Source organism: Neodiprion virginianus, chromosome 2, assembly GCF_021901495.1.
Source record: "Neodiprion virginianus isolate iyNeoVirg1 chromosome 2, iyNeoVirg1.1, whole genome shotgun sequence".
NCBI lineage: Eukaryota > Metazoa > Arthropoda > Insecta > Hymenoptera > Diprionidae > Neodiprion > Neodiprion virginianus.
Window position 1 is genome coordinate 18,139,228 of NC_060878.1, and position 24,904 is coordinate 18,164,131.

At 35.3% G+C, this 24,904-nt stretch overlaps 1 protein-coding gene across 2 annotated transcripts in view; it reads left to right on the top strand.

The window, feature by feature from the left end:
• Window positions 1-213: 213 nt before the first annotated feature.
• The window catches only part of LOC124297189 (breast cancer anti-estrogen resistance protein 1), a 127,413-nt gene continuing 102,722 nt past the window's right edge, over window positions 214-24,904 (top strand). Inside the window, exon 1 of one of the 2 annotated variants that reach the window (XM_046747936.1) lies at window positions 214-911. In XM_046747936.1, the coding sequence (XP_046603892.1) occupies window positions 855-911 (57 nt within the window). In that variant the 5' untranslated portion in view covers window positions 214-854. The remainder of the gene's footprint in view (window positions 912-24,904) is intronic. The other variant, XM_046747935.1, reaches the window with a different exon arrangement.

Sequence of the window (24,904 nt, forward strand, 5' to 3'; positions counted from 1 at the left end):
GTGACTCGGAAAGGTTTGGGAAGCATTTGTTATTGGGTCGGAAAGTTGATTCTTCAAAGAACGGTCGGAATTTAATGCTTGAGCTCATTGAAAATTCAAACGTACACATTTTGCGTAGGTTGGCCCGCCTGCGTCGCAGACATGAATATCGCTGCGCGAAGATTTCGCCGACCAATGAGATTGAATTATTTGGCACATGCGCGGTTGATTTTCAAGTTTCAAGAGATTGTCCCGGCATTCATACATATATGATTGTACTACGCTCGTCACAGACACCTTGCATCGACAAGGGTGCAGAGAAGGTTCGTCGTAGGCAATCGTGCGTTCTCGGCAAGCCTCGGGCCAACGGTTCCACCGCCCCGATTCGATTCGATTCGATTCTCCAGAGCCGCCAGTCTCGCGCACGACCTCCGGCGGTGAAGATGTCCCCGTCTCTTCCGCTCTCCGTTACTCTAATTTCGTGAAATTCCGGGTATTAACGGACACACGAACAGATCACAAAGCATCGAATCAGTGCAATTCAACACGCTGCCCGCTCCGCTTGAGCGTGAAATCGGTTGTTTTCTAAACAAGGTGGAAAACGGTGCAAATTGTTCGTCAGTTTTTACTCGTGTACACATGTGTTTGTGTTTTGACAGTTCAGTGAGGAAAACGGTATAGAATTTTAAGAAATAGTGCAGAAAATTGGAGTTCCGTTACATTTAAGTTCGTGTATCAAAAGTGCGTGGATAATATTATAATTCGCCGATTGCCCGAGTGTGAACATCCATTCGGTTGCTATTTATCGCAGATCGCCTTAGGCGCAACAGCTTGTGTGCCGATATAGGCGAGCATCGACCAAACGACGACGGTAAATGAACGTGAAAATGTTACCGCAGACTCCTGACATCATTCCCACGTCTTTGAATCAGGTACTGTTCGCCACACATGCCTATGATCATCTTCTACCCAGTCGCTATCCTTCCTATCGCGACGATCGTTAATAGCCAACGACTCTCGCGTGGCGCGCTTTTCGTTCGAACGGGCATTTAAAAATTCAAAAATACCGCACCGCGTTCAAGGCGCACACGTCACGCGTAGTGCGCCTCGCCACGTATGTGGCACGCAGGTATATCCGTGGCGACGCAGATGATACGCGATGAAAGAACACATTGTTGTTTCGCTAGCTTATCTTATCAGACCTCTTTCATCATTCACCTACTTGACCTCGGCGTCGAATTTCTGATATACCTACTCCTACACCCACGATATTTATATCGGGCAAACACTGCTCTTGAGGTGTTTCAGCGTAATTGCGTAATACGTCGTGATCGACTGAAAGTTTTTATCAAAGTCTATTTCATTTTTTCGTAAGCCATCGATTCGATTTGAAATCCTTGGTCGCATAATTTTTGATGTTAGGAAGTGCGGTCTGGTCAGCTAGGCCCGATAATTTTTCATATGAATCATTAGTCGAATAATTTGCAAAGTGCAACCTCCAAGCCTGTTTCGCAGCAAAATGATTATATGAAAAATCTATTATTATCTATTTTTAATCCTGGCTCACCAGAGCGCACTTTTCAACAACAGCACCATCATTTAACGAGAAATTCGGTATCGATTCAGAGTTTTACGAAAGAATGAGATGGATTCTTGTAAAAACTCGTTGCGGTGGGTGCTCTGGTCGACTTCGACGTTCACATATATATCTCCACGTCAAATGAAAATGAATTGGAATGTTTTTGTTCATAATTGCGTATAGAATGGAGCTGTTGAATCCATTTTCACGTTAAAGATACACGGACTTCGATATTTGGAGATATGCAACGTCGAAATCGACCAGGACAACATCTGAGAGTATTCTATAGTCAGTCTTTACTGATCATAGGTTATTTTCACTTGAAATAAAAAAAAAAAAAGTATTTGGATATACTTTTGACAGGCATTGCATGTAGGGTTGTGCCGACTGCGGGCATTATCGGATCAATGCTGCCATAAAATAAGTGACATTTTATTCAGTCGGTAAAGACTGACTACAGCATACTCTTGAGTAAGAAATTTACTGTTTTTATACGTTAATATGGGTATCTGCGTAAATCTATAAGCTCGCCCTGTTTCTCACCTGTTTCATTCGTTTTATTTTCATTATAAAATATCCGATCATAAAGAAATTGTAACGAGTACAAATTTTTTTCTCCACTTGCACGATAAATTTACGCCTCATCCGCGATTACCAACCATTGTGTATACTGTGATATTCACTGTTGAAGATAGAACAGCTTCTGAGATTTTACGCGGAAAATCGTACAACATACACACACACACACACACCCACACGCACACATAGCATCGAACCCGTCACACCGTTATCCTCAGGTAGAACGAATAAACTATATATTTTCGGCTTATAGGTTAGGTTAGGTTAGGTATGTTTTACGTGTGTCGAACTGCCTATACATATAGATACACGTACCTGTGAACGGTATCTGGGTAGGTTCGTTCTGCAAATCGATGGTTGGAAGTGGAATGATTGTATTCGGGCATCTAGCAGATGGTGAATTGCGTGTTGAGTTCGGTTGCACGTGGGTTGTGTGTATTTAGGCAATTTGTATAACGCGGTAGTTTGCCCGTGTCAGTCGTTCACGTCGACAAATCTCGCCAATTTGATAATATTTAACTACGCCACGCCGTATATCTGTTCTAGCAGTATTACAAAAAGCATCATTCAAAAAAAAAAAAAAAAAGACGCGTGTGTGTGTGTTGTACAGGGACTCGAATTTCGCCTGTGTCAAGGGTAAAGAAAAGGCGTTTCAATTGGCGCTCAAATCTAATAACTATTATCATCACCGCGTAAATGCGTCGTCTTCAATCGTGGGATGACTTTTGATCAGACTTCAACGTTTCTGTCTCATAGAATCGAAAGATGTATCGAGGTGGTTCACCCATCATATTTATTGTTCAATTTTCGGTTATGTGTAATCCAATCTGCCTGGTTTTATCTGCAAGAAATTTCAATGTCGCGGGTTCATATCAAACATTGCTATTGCGTTTTATTTATGGAAAGAGGTTTAATCTTCTTTGGGTCAGTGATTTATCGACAAAAATAAATTTTCGATCGGGACCCAGGCCGATCGTCTTCGGGCTGCAGAATCATTATATTTTAATGTATGTTAAGACAAAGTATGAAAAAAAAAAGTTAGAGACAAATCCGTAAAATGAAAGTTGGTTAATCAACGATTTACATATGTATGCAGTCACGTGACATATGAAACACTCTGTGCAACATTATATAAACAGATAAATTAACGCGGGAGAATATCTTAATTACTACCTAACTATGTCGTTTGATGCTGATTAGTGTTAATCGTTTTATTAAGCTGCCATGATGTGTTTATTTTAACTTTCATTTTTTTCCTCAGTTCCTGACTGCTTGCACTAGGAACGTAATTGGGCTAATTTTAATATCGATGATCGTCGGTCACAGTCGCATTATCGCATTTGACGACTGGGTGAATACGATTAAGATGAAACGTAAATATAAGTCCACAGACTTGTACAAGCATGACATACGGTTTTTGATGATGTATCAAATAATGCAGAAATTCAAAAATGAACTCGATCAAAAATGAATTTGATTGAAAGAAAATATTAAGAATAATTAAAAGCATATTTTCTTGATACTGAAAAAAAAAAAAAAATTTTGAACCTGATTAACTTCAACTCATTATGAGATATACGGTTTGTGAATCATTTTGAAGTATGAATTATATTATTGTACAACAGTTTACCAATTCGAAACACGTAATGTTGTTTCGATTTCCATCAATGATACATATGGCTAACTCTATTGGCGGATAAGTTTTGTGCAGTACCTGTGATGAGTTTTTATCCTTATGATATGGCAGTTCATCGCAAACTATACTGTCTACAAAATCATTGACATTTATTCATTCGTAGTTGCGGTTTTCAACTTGTTTCAACATTAGTGAGAAATTCTTTCAGTAAAATATAACACAATCAACTTCGTTGGCATTTCTTCAATTCCGAGTTTGATTATTTTTATTTTTGTGTGTAGAGATGCGTGGAGGGATGGATCGAATGATTGACGCCGAAGTTTCGGTAACTGTAACAACGGAGATAGCAAATGGTTTATTTATAAATAGTATGGCTGCAGGAGGCAGAGATGAAACTAGCTGGTTGAGTACGTTGCGGAGACACGGTAAAGACTGGTGAAAATTATGCAGAAATAATGCAGGCTCACCCCCCAAGTCAGAGGTAAAGGTTGCGTCACGCCACAAATGCCAGATATGTGGAAATCCCAGGCACGGCCGAATCCTTGACCATCGTTGACAAGCGAAGCACGTCCTGGGTATGTCGGAGAAAGGATAATCAACGTTGCAGTAAAGAAATTGAACAGAATAAAAAAACAAAAAAGAATAGTATATCGTGTAACAAGGAGGCAAATTCGATCTTTTCGGGCCGAGCATAAGTTTGCAAAATGAGTCGTAGGTGAGCCGAAGACGATTATTGCAAATACGCGAAACGAAAAGACCGCTGCCTATTTGTTGCACACGATTCTTTATACAACGTTTTTTCACGAAGCACGAAATTGAGGTTACGGTCGCGCAATGTCAGATTTGTTCGCGACAGCGCATGCGCGCAGTACAGAAAAGACCACTTCTAACTGCTAGGACTTAAAAGTCGTCTTTTCAGTTCTCCGCGCTCGCGCGTATACAGACTTAATCTACTGTAATAGAAACGGATACTTCGTGTAATGGAAACACGCATGGAAAACGCGTTTAACATGCTCGCGTTATATAAATAAATATATCAAGAATTTTCGTCGTAGCCGTCTTGCTGGTGACGAATGGCCACCGTATTGTGTTCGATCAATTTTTCGACCAGGCTTTTCTCCTGATTCTCTCTTCGACACACGATAGGTCATACATCTACATAACATATTCTGTGATCTAAGAAATCTTGTACGTAGTACGCTAAAGAAAAGAAAAAAAAAATTAATAATAATGGTAATGAATAATGTTCAACCGATGAACAAGTACATGTTGTAGTTTATTTTTCTCTCCATTTCTAATTTAGCGGATCTGTTATGTTTTTTTTTTTTTTTTATAATATTCACATTAATATCGCCACGTATAAGCGCATCGCCAGATTGTATTTTCACGTCTATAAAATTTGCCACGAATATTTATAGGACAGGTGAAATGATGATTCATCGTTATGTCCATACCCCCACTGCACTAGTGACTGTTCTTTCCAAGCCACACGTAAGCTGGAGGTGTTGATAAGAAGATCTCGTATCGCAATGTGAATGTCACACGGATGAATCACGAGCAGTAGACCCAATTTAGTGTCTTGATAACTTCAAAAATACAATGTAAAATATGCAGCTGAACAACGACTGCTATATTATTGAGCATGCATTCGGTGGACATGAGTTGCATGTGTAACTTATTTTGCTGTCTGCTTCAATGTACGTGTTAATGAGCGTAATGAAGGTGTGCGTGTCGAATGTTCTGTACACGTAGCGTGGCATCTACCTATACTATATATAGGTATGTACAAGCGTTCCAACTCCGTCGATGTGCAATCCCACGACTCAGCTCGCTAATGTCAACATATTATGGATTTCTGAGACTCGGGTCTTACGGCGAGACACCGCAAATTTGCAAATATACATATTCACTTATTCACATTCCGCTGAACTAACTCCAGTTACATATCTGTATGCCAGTTACGTCACCCGTATGAGTGTACCTTGTTGAAGAAATATATCTACATCTTTTTTTCTTGCACTTTTTTTATTAAGAATTTTAGTTTTTATTTTCATTCTTTTCATCTTCGTCCCGCAACCTGTCTAAATTTTTAATGTTAACGAGATATATATATATTAGGGTAGTCCTTGTTTAGGGTGTTGACGAATTTTTAAGGCCTCATCACTGAAATCAATTTTAAATCATTTAAAAAGAGTCGCCAAATTTTTTCAAATTCTTACAGCAAGTCTGAGATTGTCCGCATTGTGATCGAAGTTTCTTATGGAAGTGACGTGAGAAAATTTTTTTTTCGCACTATATATTTTATTGCGAAAGTAATAATGTTCCAAAAAATCTGTAACTGCGAGGTTTTAGTCGGCATTAGTGATACTATATGAAAAAAAACAAAAAATACACATCATCGTACGAGGCAATCTAGACGAATTGCACTTCCTCTAAATAAAAAAAAAGTCAGGTTTCGAGGTTGTGCAATTCGTCTAGATTATCTGGTACGATGATGTCTATTTTTTCCCAGATAGCAGCACTAATTCTCACGAAAACCTCGCGATTACAAATTATTTGGAACATTATTACTCTTGCAATAAAATATATACTGAGAAAAAAAGTTTTACCCGTGTTAATTTCCATAAGAAACTTCGATCACAATGCGGACTATCTTAGATTCGATGTAAAAATCTGAAAAAATTAGGCGATTGTTTTCGAATTATTTGAAGTTGATTTGGGGGATGGTCTGGCAAAAATTCGACACCCTGAATAAGGACCACCCTAATATATATATACATATATATATATATATAATTTTTGAAATCTCGCTGGTGATTCGTTACGAAGAAATAATCAGTGCGAGATCAAGTTTCGTCTCGGTTGTCTAATCCGTTTTTCAATACATTTTCTCGCGAATAAACCGAAGCGAAAGACACAAGCAATATATGTCTCGATTGGAGCTAGATTTCATGATAAATAATCAAGAGAGAAAAAAAAAGAGTTATCAATTAACCGATCCGATGGGTGAAAAGACGTTGTAATCCGATCATAGTAGGTTTTTTTTCAAGAATCAAGATGTGAGCTTCGATATTACAGGGATACTTGATTTTCAGGCTAGGTTTGAATTTTACCATATGGGTAGGTAGGAGCTCTGATTCGTATAATATGACTTGCCTGATAGTAGGATCCAATTACCGCCTGTATAGACAGTGGTTCTCATCTCCTTGAAGATGGGAATTTTTCAAGTTCAGAGAAAAGAGAGGATGCGGGCACACTCGGGGCGAAGTGCGGTGTATTAAAAAAATTAAATGAACAAAAATTGTTTACACACATTTTCCGGTTGTGTCCTAGTTCGCTACTAATGAAATTCTTGTCTTGGGAGTTCAAAGGCTGCAATATTTACGTTAATTTATACAAGTAAACGGTAATAGAGAAATGTCATTTGATTCGTCGAATATATAATATGTTTTGATTAATGATAAACGCCACGTTATGTCCTGCATATCTCGAATGTTCTTTTTTTTTACTCGTACTTTTCGAACACTTACTGAAATTGAACTCGGAAATATTCATTCCATATATAGGTGAGTAGCGGACCAATATATAACAGAAATTCAGGTTTGAATGGGGCGGGGATTAAAGTCTAAATTTGAAAAGTTCCCGAAGCGCCTAATTCCGAATTATTTAGTGGCGGAACTTGAAGTAAAGAAATCAAACTTTTACGATACATCAAAGCTTCGAATATTCCGAAACTCGACGCTCAAATTTCCGAAATGCAAGACTCCGAAAATTGAAGTTATATACGATAGAGCCAAGCGCCGAAAGTAAAGTTCCGATATAGCAAAATACCGAAAAATAAAGTTACGATAGAGTAAGATTTGGAAAATAAAAATTTACTCACACAGCGTGGTTACATAACTCAACGAGTGGGTATATAGAAAATCAGAATGACCAGGAATTCGAACATAAAAATGTCGAAAATTCAAAACATTAAAGTGTTGAAATTTCACGCAGTTAGAAATTCATAGAACTAAAAATTTCCGATCATTACGAATCTCGAAGTTTCAGATTTTTTAAATTTCTCGTTTTCGCATTTTAGGAAATTTGACTTTTCGGAGTTATTCTCTTTCGGCGTTTTGTCTTTTCGGAACTTTGGGCACGGGGTTTCGGAACATTCGAAGCTTTGATGTTTCGTCAGAATTTGATTTTAGTACTTTAAGTTTCACTACAAAAAAAAAAAAAAATCGAAATTTGTCGCTCTCGGAACTTTACAAAATCGGAATTCCAATCCTGCCCCGTTTGAACGAACGAGGTCGCTTATATATTAATCATGTGTAAGGGTTGTTATATTGTGCATACAAGACGTATAACAACGTACGTGGAAATACAATTTTACTTATACATGTCTAAATGTCGTTTCGCTGCATGATCGATCGAGCAAAGAGTTTAGTAATTAATTTAACGGGGGCGCCAGACTCTGACAGAGTTGAGTACGCAAGCTCGCCCAGTCACGTTTTATAGGCGAGATAGTAACGAAGAGGGAAAGAAAAAACAGACGAGGAGGAGGAAAGTAAGGTTAGGATAAAATGACATTGGCCAAGGAACAACAACTGCTCGAGGGTGAAAGCTGACAGTTTGCAGGGTAGAACGGCTCCCGGGGTAGAATCGATTCGGCATTTAACGGCGCCAACCGTAGCTTGCAAAGCCCGTCCGCGCCTCAACACGCCAACTCCAACCCACCTTCTAGGAGTGAACTCGAGAGATTTTTCATCCAGCGCGCAAGCGTTTTATTTTTCGTTTTTTCCCTCATATTTTTTACCTCTCATCTCTTTGGTAGAAATTAATCGAACCCAACAGATGGACGTAAGAACTAATCACTCGTTGAATCTATTTTTAACAAAGCGAAAATATTTTTGCCATTTACCTACGTTTCAGCGAATATTAATTTTTTTGTTTTCGAAAAACAAGAGGGCAGAATTTGTGTTGATCGAACAATAAGAAAAAAAAATAAATAAAAAATAGAATCATTTTGTGAGTCTGAAGTGACAAAGATCAATCCGATTATCAATAATCAGGTGAATTGCATGCATTAGTTTACCACATTATTATTTTAGTATTTAGCATTAGTTGACTTGGTTTCTCACGAACCAAGTGATTGGTATTAGTGTTTGTTATTTTTAAAATCATCTGTCTCTACAGCTCCTCAAATTCTAGAAATTAAGGCAAAATTATTTCGGAACAATTGAACCAAAATGATATTTTGGCCGAATAGTTTGATCCATTTTGAGTGGAATGCCCAAATACTTATGAGGTTGAATTAAGTAGCATTATCGTAACGAAACGTTGAGAAAAATCCACTATTTTCTTATTTTTACAATGATTTTGGACGCACTAGAATTGCCCAATATGAGTATATTTCATTTTATTACGGTTTACTAGATTTCAAACAGTTTCAAAATAGCAAAATAATGGTTTTTCCTCAGCGTGAATCGTTACGACAACGTTACTACCTTCATTATGATAAATATACAATGTTGAAGTTAGTAACGCCATTGTAATAAAATATTGGGGAAAAAAATCACTTTTTTTTTTTGATTCTACAATTACCGAAAGAACTAATTGTATCATTTAAAAATCTGAACATGTCTTGTTTTATTACGGTTTACTGAATTTCACACCGTCTTAAAGTTGCGAAATAATGGTTTTTCCTCAACATGAATCGTTCCAATTGCGTTATTAATTACACTTTAACCATTTAAAACTATACTTTATGCAAGTACTGCAGGAAGTTCTCGATTACTAATAATTCACACGAGTCGGGCATTGCGGAATCGTCGAGCCGCAAGTTACAAACTATTTTATTTATAAATCCTGTGGTGGAAAGTTCTGCTGTCGAAAATAGGAATTAAATAAAATGCAAATATTTATCTTCGGCTCGTGCTGTGATTGGTACTCTAATCTATGATAATCAACGGTTGAAAATGGGTGAAAGAGAAGGGCCACTGAACCGTATTTAAATATATTAAAATAATTTCGGATTTGAAATTACCAAATTTCAACGAGTACTTGTGATTACAACCATAATTTTGGAACGAATCAACAATAACGACCTTATTTTTTGCTGGAGTTGCTTCTCAACTGTATAATGTGAATCTTCAGCGGCTTAAAAATGCGACGATTCTTGAGTCGTTGAAGCTAATTCCACAAATTTTTTTGACGCATTTGTCTCGTGATCAGTTATGATTTATCTAACACAAAGATAGTTTCACTATCAAGAAATCTGAAGCAAGTTCGACCTTTTTGAAGTTATACTTCTTTAGGCGCGTTATGAAAAACTGATGAGAGTGAAATTTCAGGATGCGCGCGCATCACTGTAACACAAAATTGTAACACAAAATTAACAGGATGAAGTTGCCCACTCAACCGAATTCATTAAGTCTCGAAAAAAAGCTAAATATTTATCCATATGGTTTTAGTTTTTACAGTCACAACACGTGTTTTATTTTCATACAAGTGCGAATTATATATGTGGCAATAAAATGTATTCAGTAGTGATTTAAATTGAATATTTGGATTAATATTACTTACTATTTGTGAATATTAGTGAAAAAATTGTGCTAAAATACTTTTTCAAGTGCTCCAATATAATTGAGGTTAGTTATCCGTATGTATTATTTATTGATATAAATTAAAATATCATTATTTAATATAATTAATACTAAATATTATTAAATTATCAATGTTGAATATTTATTATTGGTTTTTTAATATTTACAAAATAAAGAAATAAATTTAATAGAACATTTAATAAAAAGTTCGTGACAAAAATTTAATAGATTATTTAAATATAATGTAAGACATCCGTTATTTGTTTTATTGTTTTTTATTACATACTTCTTTTCTTTATCATTGTGTGACAGAAGATTTTGACATGTTGTGTATTTTTTAATGATGCCAAAGAAGTATAACTTCTCACGCGCGTACATAAGTACACGCACCCATTTTTTTTACTACAATCACTTATTGTTAGAAAGTTGTTGGAAACGCTACCTTTTTTCCTATTATTCCTAGGATATTTGTCTATTGAACTCAAAACGGCACATACTCTATGATCTATTTGAATAAAACTGAGAATATCAAGAAGCATATGAAATTTTGCACAAAATTTAAATCTTGCATGATTGAAATGCCGTGACTTGAACTCTTCACTTCGTTAGAATCAATGATTTCTTTACCGAAGTATGAACAGTTCGTCAGATGTTTACATTCAGATCGGATATGTATGTCTATTTTTTGAAAATACATTTTTTCACAATGTTTTGCACACCGTCTTTCTTTTTCAACTCACATGACGTTCTGTATTGGAGCTGTCTATACAGCACTGAAAACAATGGTAAAATGGACATGTGTTGGGTATTCCGTGTATCGTGATCACTGAACACTTCTTATTTTTCAAAAGGTCACAGGTGGTTGGAGTTCGCTTTAACCCAGAATAAATCTCTTCCAACGTACTACATGTGATACTTTCACATCGATTATCATTCATGGAGTGTATACAAAAGCGACATTCGTTACACTACGCGTTTTAACATATTAAGCCGAAAATAATATATTCTAAACTATACGCGATACAAGAAAAAACGGAACATAATAATACTAAAGTCGGTCTTCGTACGTTAAACAAATAAAAACACCAAAAAAAGTATCAAATTAAACCTAAACCTAACCGTGTTAGTCGCACTCACAAACGAAAGACAAAATTAAGTCTGTTGAATGTGACTTGAACGCGTTAACCAAGATCATCTTGGACTCAAACTAACATGCTAATCGCAACGAATCCGAACTTGACCTTAAAAGTGAATCATATGGTCTTTTGTGCTCGCGTGAATTCTTGTTATGTGTATATTTTGTAAACAAAAAGGCGCGTGGCTTTCTCCACTCTATGGAAAAAAAAAAAAAAATGGGTGCGTGTACTTATGTACGCGCGTGAGAAGTTATACTTCTTTGGCATCATTAAAAAATACACAACATGTCAGAATCTTCTGTCACGCAATGATAAAGAAAAGAAGTATGTAATGAAAAACAATAAAACAAATAACGGATGTCTTACATTATATTTAAATAATCTATTAAATTTTTGTCACGAACTTTTTATTAAATGTTCTATTAAATTTATTTCTTTATTTTTTAAATATTAAAAAACCAATAATAAATATTCAACATCGATAATTTAATAATATTTAGTATTAATTATATTAAATAATGATATTTTAATTTATATCAATAAATAATACATACGGATAACTAACCTCAATTATATTGGAGCACTTGAAAAAGTATTTTAGCACAATTTTTTCACTAATATTCACAAATAGTAAATAATATTAATCCAAATATTCAATTTAAATCATTACTGAATATATTTTATTGCCACATATATAATTCGCACTTGTATGAAAATAAAACACGTGTTGTGACTGTAAAAACTAAAACCATGTGGATAAATATTTAGCTTTTTTTCGAGACTTAATGAATTCGGTTGAGTGGGCAACTTCATCCTGTTAATTTTGTGTTACAGTGATGCGCGCGCATCTTGAAATTTCACTCTCATCAGTTTTTCATAACGCGCCTAAAGAAGTATAACTTAAAAAAAAAAAAAAAAAAACGTGCGCAGTTCACAGGTGGTAGAAGTGAAACCTTCGGAAAGTAAACTGCGAGAGAATGAGGAGAATGCAGTATCAGGAGTGGAATAATTATTCGTTTCGTCGATAGTCGTTTCATTTCGTCACATCGATAGTAATTTCATATCGTTACATCTACAGTCGTTTCATCGAGTTTCAAATCACTACCGCGCTAATTAAGTTAAGTTTTGCATTTCCGTTTCATCGATAGTCGTTTCATTTAGTTTCATCGAGTTTCAAATCACTCCCGTGCTGAAGTTTTCGTCAACGGCGCTAAAGAAGTTTTCACTTGAAAAATCACGGTGTAACTTATTAGCCAGCCTGGAAAGTGTCCCCTCTCGAAGTTCCGGACGCGTGATCCTCGTCTTGGCGCTCTTTTTCTACTATCTCGACAGTTGCTGTTACGATTTCTTTAATTGTGGGTACCGTCCAAAGTTCGTGTTAAAAATGCTACGTTACAATATATGGTATATGGGGCACCTTATCACTTCGATCTGGCTCCGATCGTTGACCTCTCGAATTGGGCCCGTGATTGTTATCACTGTGAAAGGCACTCGTTTTTTTTTTTAAATTTTTATCTTTTTTTTTTTTTGAGAATAAAAAAAATCTGCAAAATCTGGTGTCAGATACAAAAATTTTCAAACTTAGCGCTGTAGTGGAGGGATCTTTCTATCTTACTGTTAGCTTATACACCTAGTTTACTGCAATTCTATTTGCTAATAATTATAACGTCAATTTATATAGTATTAATCCAGTGATATCTTATAAATTTCCCCAGTGTAGTTCTTTCGATTTTAATAACAATAAACTAACAGGTCAACGAATCCACACTGCCTCTAGACCTCAAACATGTAACTCTTGTTTCATTTCAACCACTGGCTCGTTTCAAATGTAACTGCCTTTTCAAAGCAGGAAGATCGCTCGACAATTATTATTAATTGACCGCAGAACTGTGATCGCTTCTTCAAATTGATATTTACAACGCGTGTAAACCTGTGAATTAAAGATGAGACGAAAAAGATAAATATTGCTTTTTCTGTTTCTCTGGACGCCCCGATATCCAAACAATGTTTATAGACATAAATTGTTCGGCGACAAAAACAGGAAAAGGCACGACAGCGTAACGTATAAATTAAACTTCAATTGCGACTGTATAGGGGTGCGGATTCACTACAAACTCCAACGACTGTCCCAGCCCTTAAGAATTAAGAAACATCCCTCTGCGGGTGCCTGCGTTTTTGAAATTAAATTGATCAGAGCGTCTCTAACGGTGCACGGTTTCAAATGCGAGGAATAATCATTGTACATGGATTGACCCGTTGCGGCCTTTTTGATGTCTCCTACTTTCCTCGAGAGGTTTCTCAACAACATATGTAGGGCATTCCTAGTCAGCTCAATTGGTGTTTGACGTCTGACGTTCAACTGTGGCCACGTCAAACTAACAATGAGTTTTAATCCACATATTTTCATTTCAACGTGTTCTAATTGCGTTGAGTTTTGCGAATAGTTTTTCTGAAATCTTAAACTTGACAATTTACGCCTCCTTGCGGTAAGTTTTTTAAGTTTTGAAAATTATGAGTCGAACTGCGTTCATTGTGTACTATACCGATTTGGTGATATTTTATATTCAGTAAATTCGTTACATGTATCAAGATTAGTGACGACAGTGAATCGCCGCCGAGTGTCTATCCGTACTCCGGCGATTGCTAGATGTGAATATTTACCCGAGTAAACTCGTTACTGACGTCATCACGCACGATATTTTCCAAACCTCGGAATAATTTACACGGAGATTCGCACGGTCGGAATTTCTTGTATGAAAACTGAGATTCCCAACATTTGAAAAAAAAAAAAAAACCGGACCACATGTTTTAGTACAATATGGCCAATTGTAATTGATATATTGAACATTTTCACCCCAAACATTTGCTTCCTCTTCCTCCCAGTCGTTCTTTGTCGATACCACAATTTAGACTGGGCTAAAAAAAAAAAAAAAAAAAAAATGAAAATTCTAATCTTTTTTTGAAGCAACACGTTTACTAGTTGTAGGAACAGGAAATCAGATGCTTGTAAAAATTTGAGGCCATTAATCTTGCCATTTAGTAGTTCCTGAACGCTATTTTTCATTTTCCATTTGACGAACGTTCGAAAATAATTTTAGTTTCATTATGAATAAAGTAGCTCAGTAACGAGGCAATGCACATAAATATCCGATACATATTTTTGTAGCGAATTCAATGTTCTACAAAAAAAAAAAGGTCTCTTATAATTCTTCGATAACTCGACTCTCCAAATTTGTTCAAGGTTGAAGTTGAATTCATGCTAAAATTCATTTTTTTTTTTTTTGCGATTAAGAGCAAAAAAAAAATAATAAAAAATACTAGAATTACTACAAAATGTGGGTTTTCTTTGCAAAGCATTTCAACTACTAAAAAAAAGTGATTCACCTCCATTGTGGTGTACGCACAGGATGGAAATTTTAGAATCGTATCGTCGGACATTCAAATTGTGTTAACTTACGTCAAGCATCGAACACCTAAGTAACATCTGTACACGTGCGATACGTCGATAACGTAGCATACACCGACTTAACGGTCGGTAACAGTCGGTAACAGTCGGTAACAGTCGGCTAATTAGGCTAACTCTTATTGTTAAAGCATGTACTGACGATGAGAGGTACATGTCTGATATAATCTTGCTTTCTCTACATCTGATTGTGTGAGATAAATGGAGCGATCCGAATATGTATAACGTGTATAATAATTTGTATGTTCCTGGATTTTTCCAAAATATTCAAATTTTATACCGTAGAAGCACGGTACGTAACTCTTATAATATTGTTAATCGTTCTGGTCAATGGAAATCAGACATTCTGTACTTCTACTTAGGATTCGAAATAACTATAAAAAATATGATGAATATAACACACGGTTAAAGATTTATAGCTGCGTAAGTGCAAAACCGAAATGAACGACCGACATAATATCGGTTCGGAATCGCAATTAACATTATGTAGACGTTAAAGAATAATTCGCTGGACTAGCAAATTTTAGTGTCGATATAAAGACAGTGAGAGAACTTGTCGCTGCACCTAGAATTTTGCAAGTTCAACTATCGGGTTTACCACATACATTGGAAAGCCCGCTTCGTTATGCTTCCAAAATCTTTATTTCTGCAGTAAAGGTTCTCACTTTGACACCTTGAATTCTATTCATCTCTGTACTAACCCTAAACTATGCTTGTCCAGCGAAATATTGTTTTCCGTGATTACAAGCGTTTGAATATAGTTATTGTGTATATGGTGTGTACACGATGCCAACACGCACACTGCACATTTGAAAGGCACACTCTAACCATATTTTAGTTATAATTTCTTTTTATTTAGTCGACAAAGAGGACTTTGGGTATCGCGTATATTTATCATACAAATATCTCCGAACAATGTAAATATAATCTTAATCTATATAAATCTCGTGTCACGATGTTTGTCCTCAATCGACTCCTAAACCACTTAACCGATTATAATAAAATACGCACACCATGTGCAGTTCGATCCAACTTGAGAGATAGGATAGTTTAAATCTCAAATTATAGTCGCAATTTTAATTTATTGCTAATTATTTGTCTGTTATTATTCGACAGTCACAATTATCTGTTAACTCCGAATGATTCTAACAGATGTCGATACCTTTCGACTGGGTTGAGTAAGTAATCAATAGATGGCGCTGCTATGGTAAATCTACGAACGTGTCATATAAGCTACACTAGCAACCCATCCCGGCTTCGCACGGGCATATAATAATATAATAAAAGAAAATACACAATGTTTACAGTGAGTTTCTAGAAAAATAACATTTATATTATTACTTAATATTATTATATGCCCGTGCGAAGCCGGGATGGGCTGCTATATATTATATATCCTTCTCGAGCTGAAACCCCAGCACGGTTTTGTATCTTCGGTTTTTATTCGTTGACAGTTTCAAACGGAACCCTGATATCCGTGAAGCTATACATGACATACACGCTCCCTCTGGAAGCAACACATATGGTGTGCATAGGACAGGACTAGTCCTAGCTTATAATAATGTCTGTACGTCACAATGAGAAAACTCGTTCACTCCGACTCTCGGAGAATGTGTCTACGCATCACATATTCCCATATGCCTGGATGATATAATACAAAGATCACAATATTGTGAATGTGCTTTTAGAAATTGAAAATTGAATCGGTCGGATTATGCATACGTTTTTTCACCTGAATTTCGTCGGGTGATTATACGCTCTGTGGGAAACGAGTGGATCTATTCATGCATCAGCACAGCTTTTTATGCCGCCATTATTGTTGAAAATACAGACTGGGTCACGCAATATATCTTATTTCGGTATTTTTTTTTTTTTTTTTCCTCTCCAAAATCTGTTTCTTTTAAACATGATTGGTGATTCAAACTTGTGCGACTAGTGATCTGTTTGTTTTAGTTTTTTTTTTTTTTTTTTTTGCGAGGAACTAGTGGATGGCTATTTTAATTCAATTCTGGCATTGTTTTGATATCCTCCGTTTGTATTCCAGGAAGAAATTCTTTATTGTGCGAACAATACACGAAGAAAAGAAACCTGGAGCTTATTTCAGTTGCAGGTTATTCCAATTTACAAACGAGGCGAAAAATGGAAAGATACACTCATTATAGACCAATATGAATAATCTCAAAGCCTGCAAAGATCTTTGCAAGGTCAACAAAGAATCGCATCTGCCTTTTTACAGAAACAGTAATCTGTTATCCGAAATGCAATTCGATTTTGAAAAGTAAAAATATTTCGTCACACCATAGCCTACATATTTTCTAATATAATTGTAATAATTTGAATGAATAAGTAAATAGAAAATTCACGTTTAGGTCATACTATCTCATCTGTAAAGCAAAAATACTCTTAATATACATAAACTGAAATATATATATCTCAATTCTATGATATACTATGATGTAATTAAAAAATTTGAAAATAATTATTAGTACAACTGTTACTTTATTTGATGTGTACAAACTCTTTAATTTATTAATATTCGTTTGGTTTGTATTTTAGACTGTACCTCGGTACGTACTTAGAACGATAGTATCAGAAATCTCCATCCCCGATTCTATTGAAAATGCTAGAGGTGTTTCTTTCTCCAAAATTATAGCGCTTCTGAAGTGTAGTATGATCCATTGGGCTGTTATTCGCTCTGATGAAAATTGATTACATTAGCAGTTTAATGAGTAAACTATTTTAATAAAGAAAATTTGTTACTTATTTTTGCCTGAAATTTTCATTTTGATTGTCCTCTCGCAACGTTCCAATGACAAGTTTTCATAGATTCTAGCGTTAGCGGATATATTATTATTTGAAAGCCACGATGTTGGTTGTATTATCATGAAAACTAAAAGATATTCGTGCACAGAATTGTCCCATAAATAAATAAATGTATACGGAGATAAATGAACAGATTAGGTATTTTTGTTATTGTTTTTAAGGAATTGGATACTGAATTTTGGATCAGGTTTTATTTTTGCAGTTATTGTTTTCAGCAATTTCTTGTGTTTGAATTGGTTCCGTTTTTACGATAAGAAAAATTTACCGTTAAAGTGAGAGATATTTTTACTACTGGACCTAGGTCATTTTGTAAAAAGTTGTTTCAATATCTAGTGCCAGTCATAGTTAAACTGGTTACATGAACTTCGTAAAGTGAATTAATTTTTTAACACGTGTGAAATAATTACATCATCCGGTACAGAAAAAAATGTCAGTGTGATTCTGACTTCGTGTTTCTTCTACGAACACAAAACACGAGATGGAGTCACTAAAGTCAATCTCGCTTACGTAGATAACTACTTAATAGTAATTCAATACCGTACCGATAGTTTCAATCACACTAAAAGATACCAGAATTTTTGGGGGTCACAATATATGAACCTAATAATAAAGTTCCAAGATACCTTTTCAATTGAATATTCGTCGAAACAATACTTTGGGTACTTCATGGATTCTAAGTACTCGGTGAATTTAATTCTAAATAAAAAAAATACATGTCTGTAACTAATGATTTGGTTCCATAATAAATTTGGTAACAGAGTTCTATGAAAATGTGTTTAATATGCTTTTACGCTGCGGAATTCAATATCTTCGATAGTTTGGTTGAAGAAAATATTGGACTTGATATTGAAATTAGTTAGAAGACGTGACCTTTTTAAAAAATTATAAAAAATAAAAGTAGTCTGGTGAAAAGATTAGACAAGTCTTACGTATGCAAGATTTTCCAACATTGATTTAATGATCGGTTTACATGAGATAAGTGATAAATTTTTAAAATTAATTTAAAAAAATTCATTCAATTCAACATTTTTCTTCGTACCGTTTTTTCGAAAAAAGCATCAAAATTTAAATCACCTGATCCATTTTGAATTCAAGAGCTTCAGGGATGTTGTTCAAAAGAATCTCAGAACTTGAAACCACTTGAGGTGAGAACTGACTTAATCTAACCTAGCCTAACCTAATCTAAAAATTTTCTATCCTTTGGAAGAAGACTCGCGCCTTCGAGGGCCGAGATAAGCAATTGATGACACGTCATCGCATTATGTAGAAAGGGACAGGAAAGGAGATCCTGTGGCATGCCATAATCTATGTGTCGCTCAAAACTAGAGGTGATCCATTCGAGCAACTGGGAGTGCTATCGGAATGAGGATCCAGGTCTGGACTTAGAACTTGCCACCTGCAGGACTACGTTTTCGAAGTTAATAGCTCTGAAGCAGTCGCCGTGATATACGTTGGAGGAGCAGGTTCTACAGGAGCAACTTTGATCCAACAGACACGACTCGAGCCTTCGAGGCGCACGAAGCGTGGAGATGGCTCTAATTCCACCACGTTTTTGCCTCTCAACTCTGAAGCTGCGTACGTGGATTACGACACTTGGTCTGTATTCCCAAGTACACCCAACGTGACTGATTCTTTTGTGAAGTTAACATTTTTCAGGAAGTTCGCGAAGTTTTCTGTTGGGTTCAAAAGCAAAAACACTTGACTTGCAGGATAAATGAATAAATTAATATGACTCCTTAGAACTGTGCATAAAATATTTGACAGTCGTTGAAACATGAAAATATTTGTTACTATTGAATTATGTAGTATGTAATGAGACTTGTTTCCGGTATCAGGGCATTTTGCGCGTGTTGCGAATGTCGTGAAAATGTGGCAAGAAAAAAGTAGAGATTTTCTCCTGCTTTATTCGTACAAGCAAAGCCTTAATTGCACCCAATGTGACAAAACAATGAAATTAGTAATATCGAAACGGAATGAGAATTAAGTTTTCAATCACCAAGAGTTTTCGCCAATGTAGACGGGGATTGGAAGATTTCGGACTACGCAAATTTGAAAGAATGGAAATCGATTTTAAATATTACAATTCTTCCGGAATTACAATATTTCATAGTATGGTTTTCGAGTCGCATGAATATTAAAGTATTTAGAAATTACACTATCTTGTGATCCAGTAAATTTTACGTTGCTTGAAAATATGCACAATGAGATTTCCGAAGATTTCTTTATTGGAATTTCAGGGTCTTGATAGGATTTTATACAGTTTTTTTTAATTCAATCATCTCTGAAGATGTTTCGGTACATTCAGTTCGTGATATTCTACAATCAAAAGATCAGGGCGATATTACCGTAGCACGATACTTCTTTTTTCACATTGGAGTTTTGATTTTTCAAGGTGAACCAGCACAGATGGTTCTATCAATTTAATTTCACGAATTCAATCAGTATAACCTGAAGTCACATGACACGAGTCATAATGTGAATCGAAATTTAAACAAAAACAAACAAAAAGTAATCGAGTATCTAAAGTTTTTCACATTTCCCTAAAAGCACCTACATCGTTTTTAATTGAATACCTAAATCAGTTGACAAGATTGAAAATGAATAATTTGGCGCACTCAGGCATTATAATGTGATAAGTGAATTTTTTAATTGAATTTAATATATTCCTCCAAAAAATTATAAATCCATTGCGCTGATTGCCTTAGAGAATCAATCTTGAGATCTCTTTGAAGGCCCTCCTTAACCCTTTGTGGCACAGCGTTTCATATATGAAACACTTTTCTCAGATCGGTTATTCAAGATTTACCATTCAATTTTTGACATATCGGCATTTTTTGGCATTGTTTCGACTTTTTAGATCTCAATGTTGATGTTTTAAGTGGGATTATGATGGTTTCACGAATATAGACACAAATGTAATTGCGGCTAGGTTAGGGGGGCTATAAAAGTGGAAGTCGTTAATTTTGGATTTTTTGGGGGTCGCTAAAAACGAATCCTACGTAAAGATTTCAAAATTCGAAATAGCGGATCCAATACGGTGGACTGGAAATATAAAAATTGATCCAATTTGCTTGAAATTCGTTAACCGAGGGTTTTCGGGGGTACTGGAAACGAACCTGACGTCAGAATTCAAAAATTCAAAATGGCGGATGCAGTGTGGCGGACTGAAAATATAAAAATTGATCCGATTCGCTCATGTTAGATCAGCCATTTTGAATTTGGAAAATTTCTCACATCTGAGGTCATTTTTCAAATCAGTGACCTCGAGAATCCTTATACAACCAGTTTCAAGGGATTTGACTGACAAGGAAAAATGTATACTTCAAAGGGTTAACCATGTCGTCGTATCAGAAGTATTGTACCCTATGGATCAATGAGAGATGCCGAGTAATCTTAATCCAGGGGGGGTCGGAATAAACCTCGTTGGATGTACACGACATACCCACTGGCTTCAAGTGCGAGGCACAACCTTCGCCTGGCGTGTTGGTGCGTATAACCAGCGTACGTACATGCGCACAGATTTTCACGGAGTCATTACAGCCACGAGCTACAGTATATATATATATATATATATATATACGTGTGTGTACGCACACAAGCAGCGTGACAATGTCATGCAACTTTCACTTTCGACTTTTACACGCTCATGCTTTATGGGTATCGCGTGTACAACTGAAGCAATCTTGTTCTGCGGTGACGTATACATACCTACTCCAAATGTCATACATGAGATACTCTCGTATGTAAGAACTGAGTTTGCACTTGGATTTGGAGGAAATGTAACCCACACTATCCTTTTCAAAAAAAAAAAAAAATAGAGAAGAAGAGAAGAAAAACAGATCTACAAACAACAAAGATGACGGAACAAGGTCGAAGCGGTGAAACCGAGCTGAGATGTGCTAAAACTGCGAAAAAAAAGAAAAAGAAAAAACCGCTTGAAAATGTATAAGCACATTTGCCGAACGATATAATGACAATATATACTCAACTATCAGCTAGGAAAAACGATTTATTCCTCGATTTATTCTCTTTTTTTTTCAGACACAATTCTTGACGTGACAGTTGGTGCACAGAAGGATTTCATGTCCTGGCTGAAGGTTAATGTTTGCACGACTTAAATTTAACGTGACTTTTGCAAAATGGTTATTTCGTTCACCAGACAAAATTGCAATTGCTATGCAGGGACGTTTATGAATAAGACTGTTATTTTTCCGTTTCGTGATGGTGACCAATTTTTCGACAATGCAACAAAGCCTTTCCCTAATAGCTCTTTTGAAACAGAGTGTGCGAAATATCAAGTAGTTGTGTAATTGTACAGTCTCATTTATTCTTCTATTTCGTCCGACCTCTGACGAAAACAACATGGGTTGATTTTGAATTACCGTAGGCACAATTTTCACAAAGTTGAAGTTCATAACGGTAATAATCAAACAAGTACTTGCCTATGCGAGATTAAAAATTGACTCATTTAAGTCGTGTTAAAATTAATCTTTAAATTTGTTTCCGCATATGAAGGAATTCAATTCGGCAGTTTCGAAAATGAGAAAAGAGAAAAAGAAAAAAGAAACAATTTTAAATTTACCGTCGTATAGACTTATGGACGGAGCACATGATGAAATTACAGACAAGTAGTATGAATATTGCGGGATTACAGACGGTAGCAGGCCGGCCATATTGATAATAGGCCCTATTCTCGTGCTATTTTCAAATTATCACAAGATAGCCTAAATCTGTCGATAAAACAATTGTTATCAGCTGAGTTCAATTTCAATTTTTTTTTTCCAGTAATAAGATATTATTTTACGAGGCCATTGATTGTATATTTCAATAACTATAGATATTTTTAAGAGTAAAATTTTATTTATGAAAAAAAAGAAACACGATTTTTCTCTAAAAAAAGAAACTTTTAAGGTAAAATTGCCTTTCAAGTCGATACGTAGGTAATTTAGGTATATTAGTGAAAGGCAAATTATTCATATCTCACAAATAATGTATCTTAGCAAATTTGGCGTGATGACGCAACGCGCAGAAATGAAAAAGTCAATTGTTCTTCGTCCGAAATCCTAACCAACAAGTTTATACCAATGATCTTTCGCACTAGATTTCCACATGATACTTGTACCCAGCACGTGGTTGAATTTTTCATAAGTTATCTTATCATTTGTCACAATGCTTGGTATATCGCGTGCCTAAAGGTAAAAGGGCATATCCCTACATGTTAGTAGGGATTTATGCTGAAAGGGCGTACAAAAAAATTTTTTTTTGCCAATCGGTTCAAAATCGTCTGAAACGCAAAGATCTGTAAAAAAAATTTTTTTGGCATCCTAATGCTAAAAGGGCGTATCTCAAGACATACGCCCTTTCACCTTTTAGAAAAATAATACTTAAAAGTAAAAGGGCGCATAAAGAAAAATTCTCATTTTGATACTAAATGTTGAAAAATAGTTTCACGAAACATGCACTAAAAAAAAATTTTTTTTATACCTAAGAAATTTTTCCTTATGGATAAAAAAATTATAAAAATAAAAAAAAAAATTATACGCCCTTTTACTTTTGCAAAGGTAAAAGGGCACATAGATTGGGATGCGCCCTTTTACCTTTAGTCACGCGATATGTTTATCGATAGTGCCTGTCAAGATGGCTGACCGTCTCGATCACCTTTCCGTCTTTCGCTTCAACCTGCAAGGATCCATTTCTATGTGTCGTAGTATTCAATTGACAGGAATCTACCTGTATCTCAAAATATCCAGCTATTTTTTACTAATGAAATAGTAGTTTGCGTCGATGTCACAGGTGTTGAAGCAATTCTAATGACAGGATGTCTAACGGCCTGAAAAAACCTGAAAAGTCTTAAATGTCATGAATTTCAATGCGACCCTTAAAAAGTCATGAAATTTTAGTAATGAAACTGAAATTTTTTTTTTCGGTCAATTAACAACTCGGATTTCAACAATATTGGAATATCGATACTCATTTACATTTTTAAAAATTTTGAGTCGCTTGTACAGATAGATCGATTTAATGAAAATATGATTATTTTTTCTTCCTATGTACGGAACATATTGCTATATTTATTGCGAGTATTACGAAGGTAAATAAATATATGCATTTAATACGTTTCTTGCTTTAGCGTTGTGGTAGAAATATCTGTGATAATTAATAAACAAAAAATCGAGATGTTGGTGTTAAGTTGCTCGCTATACTCTAATTATTTGAAAAATCACATTTAAAAATTTTATAATGTAGTTTTGAATCGTCAGAAAGGTCATGAAAACATCCATATTTTGTTTCTGAAAAAACCTGAAATGTCATGATCTTTTGCTCGCCGAAAAAAGTAGACACCGTCTCGAAGCGTCTATTCGCGTGTGAATCTATCTCGAATCGTTCTATATTTCAACCGAATGAAATACCCGTACTGCCATTGTTCAAAGATTCTCTGATCGAAATAACTGAAATACCGGCATCATCTTTTCACCTTGTCGCACCATCCGTGGTATAGTTGTATACATATAGGGCATTGTAGGGCCGTAAAATGTTTAAGGGGGTATTCTAGTGTAGAGGCATGAATTTGAGGTGTTTTTTGAAGTGCTATAAAGAAAAAACAAAAAATATTTTTACCATCCATTTTTTTATCAGGCGTTTATTATTATTTCACGATTACAAAAAAAAAAAAAACAAGTCAAAAAATACAAAATTGAAAGTGCTATGAGTTGTTGAAGTGGGAGGTACAAAAAAAATGGCGCGCCAATGTTGTCACGATTGCAAGCATTTTCAAAATCAGAAAAAAAAAAGAAAAAAAGATTATTAATCTACATAAATGCAGCTATCGTACTAGCTAAAAAATAGTCGAAAAAAAATTTTTTTTTGCCAAATTACGGCTGTCCGAAAAAATAATACGTTTTTTTTGACTGTTTTGGACGTTTCTGAATTTTTTAAAAATAGTAAAAATTATTATTTCGTTATAATAATAGTTCGTGCGATAGAGACATGTATTGAGAAGATTCTCACCAAATTTCAAGTAAATCAGTTCAATAGAACTTGAGAAATCATGTCAACCGTTTTGAAAAATGTAGTTTTGAGAAAAACGCGTTTAAAGTTTCGAGTAAAATTCGTTCCAGC